Raw genomic sequence first — 13676 nt, forward strand, 5'->3', positions numbered from 1 at the left:
AGTGGTTTTCAGGGGACAAGGGCCAAATTTGCAATTCCTCACCTCTCCCCACCGATGGTTGCTAATAGCATGTCCTTCTCCAACTTACTTTCTTGATACCAGAGGTCCTGTTCTAATAACCCCACATAGATCTTGTGAAATAATGTGTAGGTTTGTCCTTTTTGTGAAGAAATTAAAAGGTGGCTGAGGATTTTGTTTTCTTGGTGGTAAGTGTATTTGTATTTCTTCTCAGAGATACGTTCTTATCAGTTATGTACCTTTTGTCCTCCCTATAAGGAGAGAAACAAGAAGGTGGAGAGGTGGTCTAGGAAGGAGTCTTCCCCGTGGAAAAAAAAGGGTGGGTCAGCAGCACGGCTGCCAGAAGCGACCAAAGATTACGGAGTCTAAACTAAAGCAGGGAATCTCAAGAACAAAAATGCAGATACAGAGTGAGAAAGACAAAGTCCTAGCTCCTTCGTAGTCCAGGAAATCCAGGGATGGATGCTGTTAAGAGACTGGACACGTTGTCTTTGCTTTGGCTTTGCGGAGTCCCTGCCCCATCCCTGATCCCACTTTCTTGGTGCCTGTGCTCTCGGCCATACTGACACCGTCAGTGTCTTAGGCTGGGGTGGCTGTGTTCCCAGTACCTGGCTCGCGCCGACCGGAGAGAGACAGACCTCCCTAACGTGTTCCAGGACTACACAAGGACACAGTGTGTTTTTGATAACTCTGGGAGTTTGAAAGCAGAAAAGTGGAACTTGTCTAAATCCAGTATTGTTGTAATATTAATACAGTACTATTTTTGAAGCAGATGACGGGTTAAATAGATCATGTTTTAAATTCTAAATGGTAGATTTACAGATGAGGTTTTGGAGCACATCCTTCTGTACGTTGGGAAGAAACTGACTATATAATTTGACTGTCCTCTTGGTAATTGGTTCTTGAAGGGTAGTCACGGCAACCAGGTTTATTTTGTAACTCTCTGCCTTTTTCTTGGTGATCTCATTCAGTCACAAATATCCTGGGGAGTGTTATTTAAGGAAAACACAAACTTTCCTTGTCTTAGTCTACGTCACACGGTAAAGTGAGAACATCATAAAACAAATAAAGAGCTGAGAATTGGACTCAAGAAATTAATTCCCAGTCTGCTCATTTGCTTACTATTTTTTTTTCTTTTTTAGATAAACAATCAAAGGTACTTTCCATAGTACTAAAGAGAGAAAAGAAATTGAGTGTCTAATAACAAATTCCTACGTTTTGAGTGCTCGTTTCTTTCAGTAGGAGCAGTCACTGTGGTAACACTGAAAGGCAGCAGGGACCCCAGAGTCAGACTGGCCAAGTTTGAGTCCTAGCTGCACCTCAACCCCTCCCTGCTTTAGTTTACACATGTGTGGAGTGGGGGTCATCACAGCGCCAGTGTCAGAGGGTCCTAGTGACAGTTAAATGAGGTAACGTGTAAAATGCTTACACACTTTCTGACATACAACATCAAATTCAAATGTCAGCTTTTATTTGTAAAACAACAGATATTTATTTGCTTTCATAGCCTTTACTTCATAAATACTTCTCATTTGAAAATTTCACATATGTAAGTTAGAATTTTTCAAAGCTCTCTGCAAATGCGCATACACGGAAGTCTTTAAATTACTTCACCTTCTTTCAAAATATGTGATATATTTGTATGATCAGTATTGAACTGACGTCACCCCTGAGCAGCACTGTGACAGAAATGTCCTTCCCGTGTGCTTCCAGCATTATCGAGTCTGAATCTGAAATGGGCGTTGTTTGAGCTGCACTGTTAACGAGGGTTTTGCATCGATCCTTCCGTACATCGTGTGCTGGTTTTCTTTGTCACTAGTGGTATGCACTCGTGAGATAGTGAGCTTGGGAAGCGGACGCTGACCTACACTTACAGAATGAAAGCTGCTATCTTGACCTTGTTAATGCTATGTTTCTGTGTTTTTGAGCATCATTATTCTTTTTAGTGTACCTAAGTTTCTAAAAAGTCACCTTTTAATTTAAAAAAAGCTGTATCTGTATATAAAATACGCAATCACCCTTACATATATGTCGTTTTTACAAATCTCACTTGTTTGCTTTCAAACATTTCTTGCCCTGTGATATAATCTTAATATTACACGAGGTCATCCCTGGGATATTCTAAAAGTCTGTGATATAGTTGCATCTTTGGCTCATTTGAATGAAATAATTTTTTAGATGACTAATGTGCTTGCCTAAGACATATTATCTTTATAATGGCAATTTTATGATCTTGCTCAATTGCATATGTAATTTTATTATGTGACCACTTCTTTTACTGCAGTAAGTATAATGTAAAGTGTTGATGAAGCAATTTTATCACAGTCAACTCTACCTTCTGGTCCTCACAAAATATGTATTTTGCTTTTCTTAATACTTTTTAATTATTTCCTTCATCTTATTATCTAAATTGCCTTTCCTTTATTTAATTGTGTGCCAGAGGATACTGAATATGAAAATGGTAACAAACCTTACAGGGTATACTTCACGGACAGTCTTTTATGTTGATACTTGCAAGGTTCTGTTCTAGCAAATGTTGTATCTATGGGCCATTTGTTTTGAAAAAGAATGTAGCAAAATAGAAGTCCAATGTGAGAAAGCCCATTTGTGGAAGCAGAATATAAAAAACAACTGTGAGGGACTTGTATCCAGAATATATGAAGAACTCTTATAACTCAACAATAAAAAGAAATAATCCAATTAAAAAATGGGCAAAGGATTTGAATATTTTCCAAAGAAGATAGACAGATGGCCAATAAGCACATGAAAAGATGTTCAGCATCATTAGTTATTAAGGAAATGTAAATCAAAACCACAATAAGATACCACTTCACAAAAAGACAAACAATAACAGTGTTGGTAAAGATGTGGTGAAATCAGATCCCTTGTACACTGCTGGTGGGAATATAAAATGGTACAGCTGCTCTGAAGAACAGTGTGCAAGTCCTCAAATGTTAGACATAGAGTTACTGTATGAGTCAGCATTTTCACCCCTAGGTATATATCCAAGAGAACTGAAAACACATGTCTCCACAAAAATGTATACAAGAGAATAATTCATAATCAAAAAGTAGAAACAACCGAATATCTATCAATGGATAAGTGGATAAATAAAATGTGGCATATCCGTGCGATAGAATATTATTTAGTTAAAAAGAGGATGGAGTATCGCTACATCATGTTGTGATGAATGAACGAACCTTGAAAATATGCTAAGTGAAAGAAGCCAGAAACAAAAGACAACATATTGTATGGTTCCATTTATATGGAATGTCCAGAATAGGCAAATCCATAGATACGGAAAGTAGATTAGTGCTTCAGGGGCAGGGAGGGGAGCTGGGGAGTGATTGCTAATGGGTACCAGCTTTATTTTTTTTTAAAAAATTGAAGTATAATCGAGATGTAACATTAGAATACCTTTGGGTATACAATGAGATGATTTGATATTTGTATACATTGAGAAATGATCACCACAAAAAGTGTGGTTAACATCCATTGCCATATATCAGACATAGTTACAAACATTTTTTGTTTGTGATGAGGACTTTTAAGACCTATTAGTAACTTTCAAATACACAATATAGTACTAGTAACTGTAGTCTACACCATGCTGTAAATGACATTCCCATGACTTGTTTATTTTATAGCTGGAAGTTTATACCTTTTGACCTCTTTGACCCATTTAGCCCCTCCCCCCCCCAATCACCAGTCTATTCTCCGTATCTGTAAGTGTGATATATTTTTTTCTTTGCTTGCTTTGTTTCTTAGATTCCACATTATAAGTGAGATCATAGAGTGTTTGTCCTTTTCTCTCTGACTTACTTCACTTGGTATCATGTCCTCAAGGTCCACCTGTATTGTTGCAAATGGTGATATTTCATTCCTTTTTTACGGCTGAATAATAATTCGTGTGTGTGTGTGTGTGTGTGTGTGTGTGTGTGTGTGTGTGTGTGTGTGTAAGTTCTTTCCATATCTTGGCTATTGTGAATAATGTTGCAGTGAACATAGGGGTGCATATATCTTTTCGAATTAGTGTTTTCATTTTTATCCCACAAATACCCAGAAGTAGAGTCGCTGGATCATATGGTAGTTCTATTTTTAATTCATTGGTGAACCTCCATGCTGTTTTCCATAGTGGCTGCACAATTAATATACATGCCCTCAATATATTTTGGATATTAACCCCTTATCAGATATATGATTTGGAAATGTTTTCTCCCATTCTGTAGGTTGCCTTTTCATTTTGTTGATGATTTTCTTTGATGTGTAAAAGGTTTTTAGTTTGATATAGTCCCACTTGTTTAGTTTTGCTTTTAGGGTTAGATTCAAAAAAATTGTCGCCAAGACTGATGTCAAGGAGCTTACTGCCTGTTTTCTTTTAGGGGTTCTATGGTGTCAGTTCTTACATTCTAGTCTTCAGTCCATTTTGAGTTAATTTTTATATATCAGAGCATGATGCTTCCAGCTTTGTTCTTCTTTTACAAGATTGCTTTGGCTGTTTGGTATCTTTTGTGGTTTCATACGAATTCTAGGATTGTGTATTCTGTTTTTGTCAAAAATGCCCTTGGAATTTTGATAGGTATTGCATTGACTGTGTAGATTGCTTTGGATACTGGGCATTTTAATAATAATTCTTCCAATCCATGAGCACAAGATATCTTTCCATTTATTTGTGTCTCATTTCTTTCTTTGGTGTCTTGCAGTTTTTAGCATACAGATCTTTTACCTTCTTGATCAAATTTATTTGTAGGTATTTTGTTCTTTTTTATGGGATTGTAAATGGGATTGTGTTCTTAATTTTTCTTTCTGAGAGCTTATTGTTAGTGTGTAGAAACACAACAGATCTTTGTATATTAATTTTGTATCCTGAGGCTTCACTGAATTCATGTATTCGTGCTAACAGCTTTTTTGGTGGAGTCTTTGGGGGGTTTGTGTATAATATGTCATCGGCAAATTGTGACAGTTTTACTTTTGCAATTTGGATGCCTGTTACTTCTTTTTCTTTGCCTAATTGCTCTGGGTAAGACTTCCGATACTTTGTTGAATAAAAGTGGCAAAAGTGGGCATCCTTGTCTTATTCCTGATCTTAGAGGAAAATGTTTAGCTTTTTACTTTTGAGTATGTTATTAGCTGTGGGCCACCTTCTTTGTGAGGCAATAAACATATTCTGGAATTAAATAGTGGAGATGTATGCAAAACTCTGTGACTGTCCTAAAAACCATTGACTTGTATATTTTAAAAGGGTGAATTTTATCTCCATAAAGCGGTTTTTAACTAAAGGAAAACAACTGTGGAATAATGGTAGCCACAGTTTTTCCTAAAGTGTGTTGATATACAGATTTCTGTGAGTTTTGCGGAGGGTATGTGTGTAATTATGTGTGCACTGAGCATAATATATGTTATATGATAGGATAATGTCACATGGTGTAGGCATTGTAATTTTAGATAATATTTTTGGCTTCAGATTCCAATTTCTTAATTGAACTTCGTGGAGACCTCAGGGACTTATTTATGTGAATGACCACTGTGCTCCTACTAAAGGATGCATCCTTTTGTCTCTGGAAGTTTGTATTATAAATGATTGTCTTGTAAATTATTATCTCTCTTTTCTAGGATTTCCTGAGAAGATAACAGTGAAACAGCGTTATCGTCTACTTGGAAATAGTCTCAATGTGCATGTAGTAGCTAAACTAATCAAAATCCTATATGAATAATTTAAAAATAACTCTGAAAGATGGTCACATTATTTATTCATATCCAGATAGTAATTCTGAAATTCTATTTTGAATTGATTTTGATGAAATTTAACTAAACTCTCTTTATCTCTCTTGAAATTTAACTAAACTCTCTTTATCTCTCTTTAAAAAGAAATTTGGATTTATCATAAAAATGCTGATTTTTAAAAAAATTTATATTACTGTATTTTGTAAAGCAAAAATTGCTATTATGCTTTACAAGAATATATTTTCATGTGAAATTGCTAAACATACATGTAAAATATTCTCTTTATAACATTATGGTATATACAAATTTAGGAACATTGGAGTTTGAATATCTACATGAATATTTTACAAAGTGTCATGATAGACATAGTATAGTGAACCTGAGAAATTATGTTTTTGTATGTTGCTTAAACAAATTGCTTTATGAATCCTATTATTTTATTTTATTTTATTTTATTTTATTTTATTGTCAGATTGATTATTCCTGATTTTAAAATGATGCTTCTAATTCTGGCCTGTTTCAAATATTGAATGTTTACTGAATTCCATCCTTTAAACATTTCTTAATTATATCTAAACAAATGCATATAATGTTTTAGACCAAATTATCATCATTCAGTGTTACACAGCCGTCTGAAGAAAGTGTCAGAAAAAATAATCCTAAATTCTTGATTATGTCTCCATCAGGAAGCTGCAGAAAATGTAGGTAAACATTATCCAGTTATCTTTAATTCTACCTCCATGTAAAATGCGAAACTTCATTGTCCGTTCTTTATTTATAAATATTTTCTTTTACTTTGCTGTCATCAGAGCTTGCTTTTGTCTTCCTTCTTAGCTTCTTGTTGTAAGTTGAATTTGCATCACATTCTAGGGAATGTAGTGTGGCATTCAGATTTTAGGGAGGAAATTCTGCTCTCCGACCCCATTTTATATGACTGTTCTGTGAATTAGCTTTTTAAACTTTCTCTTTCTCTCTCAGACTTCTTGGAATTATGGTTTCTTATCAGACTGTTTGTATTATAAACCCTGTGGTTTTATTTCAGTGATAAAAGCAAGTGACAGAAAGAAGAGAAATGAAAAGAAATAAGACCAGAAATTGTATCACAAAATAAAAAATATTTTCATTCTTTTTTAAAAAAATGTTTATTTATTTTTGAGAGAGAGAGTGCACACAAGCAGGAGAGGGACAGAGAAAGAGGGGGACAGAGGATCTGAAGCAAGCTCTGTGCTGACAACAGACAGAATATTTTTATTCTTAAAAGACAATCATTTCGACGTGGAGAAATCAGAACCCTGTGCATTGCTGGTGGAAATATAAAATGGTGAGCCACTGTAGAAAGAAGATGATTCCTTCAAAAAATTAAACCTAGAATTAACCTTATGATCTAACAATTTCACTTCTGAGTATATGCCCAAAAGGATTGAAAGTAAGGACTTGAACAGATATTTGTATACTAATGTTCATAGCACCATTATTCACAATAGCCAAAAAGAGGAAAGAGCCAACATACTTGGGTGAAGACTGGATAAACCAAATATAGTGTATACACACAGTGGAATATTATTCAGCCATGAAAAAAAAGAAATTCTGATACATGCAACAACATGGATGACCCTTGAGGACATTATGGTCGGTGAAAGAAGCCAGACACAAAGGGGCAAATTTTCTATAATTCCAGTTACATGGGGTATGTAAAAGAATCAAGTTCATAGAGATAGAAAGTAAACTAAGGGTTACCAAGGTTCAGGTTACCTGGGGAATAAGAGTTAGCATTGAATGGGTACAGAGTTCTGTTTGGGGTGGTAAAAAAGTTCTGGAGATGGTTAATGGTGGTGGTTGCACACCAATGGAAATGTACTTAATGCCACTGAACTGTATCCTTAAAAATCCTTAAAATGGCAAGTTTTATATTATGTACATCTTATCACATTTAAATAAAAAAAGTCATTCCTCACCACCATTTCTTCAGAAAAACTCATAAATATGGACATAGGCCAATGGGTATATGTATCTGTTGACGTCTACATTATGTATATGTGTTTAAAGACAAACCTTATTACAAATCTCATAATGGGGGGGGGGATGGAGGGGATACATTTATAGTTTAAAATCAGAATTGAGAATCAAGAAGTTCCCAAATAAGCCAAGATAACGTAATAAGGATCTAATTTGAAGCCCATATAGACAAAGTAGTTAAAGTGTGTTTTCCTCAGGTTGTTATGTTATTGAAAAGAAGGCTAACTTTTCATAATTTGGCCTTCAGCTTGGAACTACAAGTCTTTTAGGTCACAAGTGGTAGACTGATTTACAGATAGCTTTGGACTTTGAAATTGAGTGAGGGTCATATGGTCTCAGCAGTTTTCTTATAGCCTGTGAACTCATGTAACTTTTCAAGACAGCCTTTCAACGTTCCTGGACCAGAACTCTCTCCCTCTTAGCTTCCAGTGTCAAAGTGCACCACAGACAACTCTCCTGTCAACTTCTTAACATTTGTTTTTCTTGGATCCACTTCCCATCCAATCCTCTTTCTCCATTCAGCAGACTCACCCAGATATCTAGATATGCCCCTTTGCACATTTTATTGAAAAGCAGTAAGAATCGTACATCGTACACATGTTCCTCAACTTCAGTTTATACTAGTCAAGCTGTCAGCACCATTTTTTCCTTTCCTGTCCTCTCCTGTCATTCCTTTACTTTGCTACTGAAAATTTAACCCTTCAGTTTTAAAAACAAAAACAAAAACATTGTCCTAACCTCTATGTGTCTGTTTCTCTCTTTAGGACTTCTAAGAACATTTTACACTAAGATGGTCATGCTCTTCAAAATCGTTTGCAACCATGACCCAAACAATTTCACTATTTTTTTCTTGATTTGTGAGTTTATTCCTTTTTAAATGTATTTGCTCAGGGGCGCCTGGGTGGCGCAGTCGGTTAAGCGTCCGACTTCAGCCAGGTCACGATCTCGCGGTCCGTGAGTTCGAGCCCCGCGTCAGGCTCTGGGCTGATGGCTCGGAGCCTGGAGCCTGTTTCCGATTCTGTGTCTCCCTCTCTCTCTGCCCCTCCCCCGTTCATGCTCTGTCTCTCTCTGTCCAAAAATAAATAAATGTTGAAAAAAAAATTTAAATGTATTTGTTCAGTAAATATGAACATGTGCAGAGAACTTTTTTGGCTTCTGATTCCCAAACTACTCAAATAAATTTGTTGTAGTCACCAGAGGTTCTGAGTCTTATTTTCAACTACATCCAGCACTGAGAGCTCTCTCTCAAGTATGCTGTATCTGATTCCTAAAGCTTTCTCAAACTTATTTTTCCTACTAATACGAACCTAGATAAAAATTTTCACAAAGGAGAAGATAGGAAGGTAATTTTCCCAAAGAGCTCTTCTGCATAGCTCTGGGATGTTCTCATTTCTTTGGTCATACATAGCACGGTTCCATTGTTTACTTCAAGGATTTGCTCTGTATTTTCTTTTGTTTGCACCTTTATGCCTATTCATATCAGGGCAGATTTAAATTATAAGCGCGCAAGTAGGGAACATGTTTATTTAGCCAAGTTGGCTCTATAATCAGATGAGATCACCTGAAGAGTCTAAAGAGAGAGGGGAGAGCAGAGGTCTGGAGTTGAATTCTTATCCATTACTGAAGATTCAGTCCTCAGGCCTCCCTACCCTTTACTATCCAAGCCATTTTTTCTAAGGTCTCACCCTTTCCTACAACTTCTGGGTTTTTTTGCCCATGATACCCAGGTAACTCCAGATCTGATATTGTTCCTCAGCCCTGTTCTAGAATTTTTGTGCTGGTATATTTTTAACTTGGGTATCTTTCTGTCACATCAAACTTAGCATATTTGAAAACAGTGAATCGTCCTCCATTTAAAAATCAGTTCCACTCATGATTAATTTCAATATTCCTCATCATGACACCACACTGCTTCTCTCCCAGTCTCCCAAATTCAAATCTCATCACCCAAGGTCATCATCACCTTTCCTCTCACTGTATTTCCATTTATCAGCTTCGGTTAATAAAGTAGTCTTCCTCAGAAGGCCTTCCCTGCACAATGGTTCACTTTAGGAAAACAGAAGAAGTCACTTTGAAACTTAAAGACATATATGCCCGTTTGCAACCAGATTTGTATGCTTGAGTCAACACTTGGACATTGAGCAAATTTCAGCCTTCTGAATTTGATCTAGCATGAATATCACTTTTAGTAAGATAGTTGTTATTTTACTCAGTTCCTTACACAAGTACAATTAAATGTCACACACACAAATGATTGAAAATACCTGATGGAATGTGAGAGTCCTTAGATAGTAGATATAAGTTGACTTTTCTGTTCAAAAACCTCATGCTACAGACGATTAGACAATGAGCTGGATAGTTGCTGTGATTCGAATTTGTTTTAAGTGAAAAATATCCCATGTTTTGGAGAATGTAGACTTCCAGGAGGGCAGGGGTTTTTGATTTTTCTTTTCCACTGCTACCTTCCCAGAGACTAAAATAGTACCTGGCACACAGCGAGCACTTAATAAATATTTGTTAAATGAGTGACTATGGCCACCATACTGGATTGATATAGAAGCTGTCTAAAGGCCGTCACACTGTGGAATTTAAACAGAGTCACTCTCCTGAGAACTATTTCTGTTACTGCCACTTCCTCCATACTTAGGGAAATAGCCAAATTTACTCAACTTTGGAACACATGATTTAAAAAACAATTCTAGGATAGGGCTTGATCTTTTGGCTTTTGAGGAAGATGTGCAGATAGAAATTTAAACAAATATGTATTGTACTCTGACTTCTTGTCTGGACAAGAGGGCAGGCTCATTTCTCTTTGCTCCTTCCTAAGTACAGTGATCAATTCTGGGTAAGTATGTTTATAAAATAATGCAAGAGGCATCAGAAAGAGAACTCTTAAAGGAGGGAAGAGAAAACAAACCAGCTAGGTAATCCCAAGACTGGCAAGGGAACATGGTTGCAGGATGTCTTACAGTCTCCCATCCAACAGAAGGAGGTGATCCAAGTTGGGTGCTTCCTGACTCCGAACCTCACATGGGAACCCAGCATGGCTCATTCCTATCCCAGATGGAACTGGGGTCCTGCTGCCAACACCAGGTGAGTCTGATATCACCAGCAAGTGCAATATATAGGGATCCCCACTGACAAGTGTCCAGGGGAAGCACTCTACTTTTCTGGAAGGCCTGAGATTCCTTTCACTTACTGAGACACTGGACAGCCAGAGGACACTGGCAAGGGGATCCCACCCCATAAGGCCTGATCCAGGAATCCTTTTCATCACCATGGACAGGAGGCTCCTTACCTTAACCTATAGGTGCCAGGGAGTTGACCTGGTGAGAACTTCTTCCCCCTAATGTAGGACCGTTGAGGACCACATGGAGCCCCAGTGGTACAGATAAACCAAGCAGACCAAAACGCTCTGAAAGTTAAACTGCCATTGGAACCATAAACCAAAAAGTAGGCCAAGACCTGCATGCTAAACATAAACAGAGTAGCTGCTTGCTAAAATAAAAGATGGAAATAAGACCCAGAGTCTCCTAACATAATAGACAAAATATACAGGACGCAATCCAAAAATCTTTGTCGTACCAAGAACAAAATCACAAGTCGAATGTAAACTTATGACACCACCAAAATGAATCAGATGTTGGGATTATCTGACAAGGATTTTAAAGCAGCCATCATAAAAATGCCTCTACAAATAATTACAAATTCTCATGGAACAAAAAATAGAAAGGCTTAAGTAAAGAAATAGGTAGCAAAAAGTTTTTAAAAGTTAATAAAAGAATCAATGATGTGTACGTTATATCCCAATTTTTAGAAAAAGAAATAATGGTGATTATATAACTGAAAAATACAATAACCAAAATAAACTTAATGAATGGTACAGTAGAAGTGACAGAAGATTAAATCAGTAGCTTGGAAATAAACCAATAGAGTTTATTCAATCTGAATAACAGAAGAAAGATTGTAGGGGGTGGGGAATGAACCTCTGTGATTGGTGGGACAATAACAAAAGTGCCAACTTTCGTATATTTGAAGTCCCAGAGGTAGAGGAAAAAAAAGAATAGAGCTGGAAGAATATGCAAAGAAAAAATTGGTGGAAATGTCTCAAATTTAGCAAAAGATACAATTGTGAAAGTTCAATAAACTGAGTGAACCAAATAGAATAAACTTAAAGAAATCCATGCCAAGATACATCATAATTAAAACACAAGAAAACTAAAAACAAAGAAAAATCAAAAGCAGCCAGAGAGAAGTGACATATTACTAAAGGGGGAACACAGTTTGAATGACAGCAGATTTTCACCAGATACCATGGGGGCCAGAAGGAGGTGGCACAACATTTTCTAGTTCTGGAAGAAAAGAAAGAACTGTTCATGCAAATTCTATACCCCTCCCAACTATCCTGCAAGAATGAAGAGGGAAATAATAATATTTTCAAGTGAAGCAAAACTGAAGGAATTTTTTGCTAGCAAACCTACCCATAAACAATAGCTAATGGGATTTTTCAAACAGAAAGGAAATGATAAACAGCAGTTTGGAGCATCAGAAAGGAAGAACAATGGAAAGAATAGAATTGGGAATACATACAATAAACATGCCACTCATGGGTTTTATGAATCACATTTGATAATTGAATCAAAAATTGTAATTCCATCTGACATGCAAGATGATATTTAAAAGGGAAGGTAAAGGGACCTCAATGGAAGTGAGATTTTATTTCGTGGGAAGTAGTAAAATGCTGATACCAGGAGACTGTGATAAGTCATAGATGTATATCGTAACACCCAGAGCGACCACTGCAAAAACTGCACAAAGGAATGCACTCAAAACACCATAACTAAATCAAGTTGGGATCCTAAAAAACATTCATTGGCCCACAGGAAGGCAAGAAATGGGAAATAGGACTGAGAAGCAGAGGAAACAAACAAAAGTGATTGAATGGCATACAAGCTCTACCATATCAATAATTACCTCAAATATAATGGGTGAAAATACACTAATTATAATGTAGATATTGGCAGAGTGGATTAAAAAAAGCATTTAATTACATGCTATTTACAAGAAACTCCAAACTAAGTGATGTGGGTGGGTTGAAAGTAAACATGATGGTAAAAACAAGAATCACAAGAGAAATCTACCTTAATGATGTAACTCAAGAGGACAAAAGGCTATAGAAATGAAGATATTAAACCCAGAAAAACTGGAAGCCTACTAAATGTCCAACAATAAGACAATGATGAAACCAACCCAAACATTACATGATGATGGAGCCCCTTTGAAAACCAGTTTGGCAATTCCTCAAAAACTTGAACTACCATATGAGCCAAGAGGATTGAAAATACACAAACTTGTACATGAATGTTCATAGCATTATTCATAAGGGCCATTATTCAAAGGGCCATTATTCATGATGGAACAGACTTCTATGTTTACCAGTTGAACAAGTAAACACAGTGTGTATATCTGTCCGTACAATGGATTCAGCCTTAAAAAGGAATGAAGCCTGACACATGCCAAAACATGGATGCACTTTGGAAACATGCTAAGTGAGAGAAGTCAAACACAGAAGAGCACGTGTTATACAATTTCAGTCTATATGAAATGTCCAGAATAAGTAAGGTAGATTAGTGATTTCCAGGGGAAGCAGAAAGAAGAGAATGGAGAGGTGTAGGATTTCTTTCTGAGGTGGTGAAAGTGTTCTGGAGTTGTGATGATGGTACAACTCTGAAAACACTAAAAAACATTTAACTGCACACTTAAGTAAGGTGAACTTTATGGTATGTGAATAAAAAATAGAATTACTCTATGACCCAGCAATAGCACTACTAGGAATTTATCCAAAGGATACAGGAGTGCTGATTCATAGGGGCACACACACCCCAATGTTTATAGCAGCGCTATCAATAATAGCCAAA

General features: G+C 36.5%; 1 protein-coding gene across 10 annotated transcripts in view; it reads left to right on the plus strand.

The window, feature by feature from the left end:
* Positions 1 to 8635, plus strand: part of TRDMT1 (tRNA aspartic acid methyltransferase 1) — a 78029-nt gene extending 69394 nt beyond the window's left edge. For 8 of the 10 annotated variants that reach the window (XM_040451308.1, XM_040451311.1, XM_040451312.1 and 5 more), the window contains one exon: positions 5632 to 6552. In XM_040451308.1, the coding sequence (XP_040307242.1) occupies positions 5632 to 5732 (101 nt within the window). In that variant the 3' untranslated portion in view covers positions 5733 to 6552. Of the gene's footprint in view, positions 1 to 526; positions 1117 to 5631; positions 6553 to 8522 lie in introns of those variants that run through there. The other 2 variants (XM_040451313.1, XM_040451305.1) reach the window with 2 other exon arrangements.
* Positions 8636 to 13676: the final 5041 nt, after the last annotated feature.

The sequence above is a fragment of the Herpailurus yagouaroundi genome, unplaced genomic scaffold, assembly GCF_014898765.1.
Source record: "Herpailurus yagouaroundi ecotype Mexico unplaced genomic scaffold, PumYag 203, whole genome shotgun sequence".
In the NCBI taxonomy this organism is placed as follows: domain Eukaryota; kingdom Metazoa; phylum Chordata; class Mammalia; order Carnivora; family Felidae; genus Herpailurus; species Herpailurus yagouaroundi.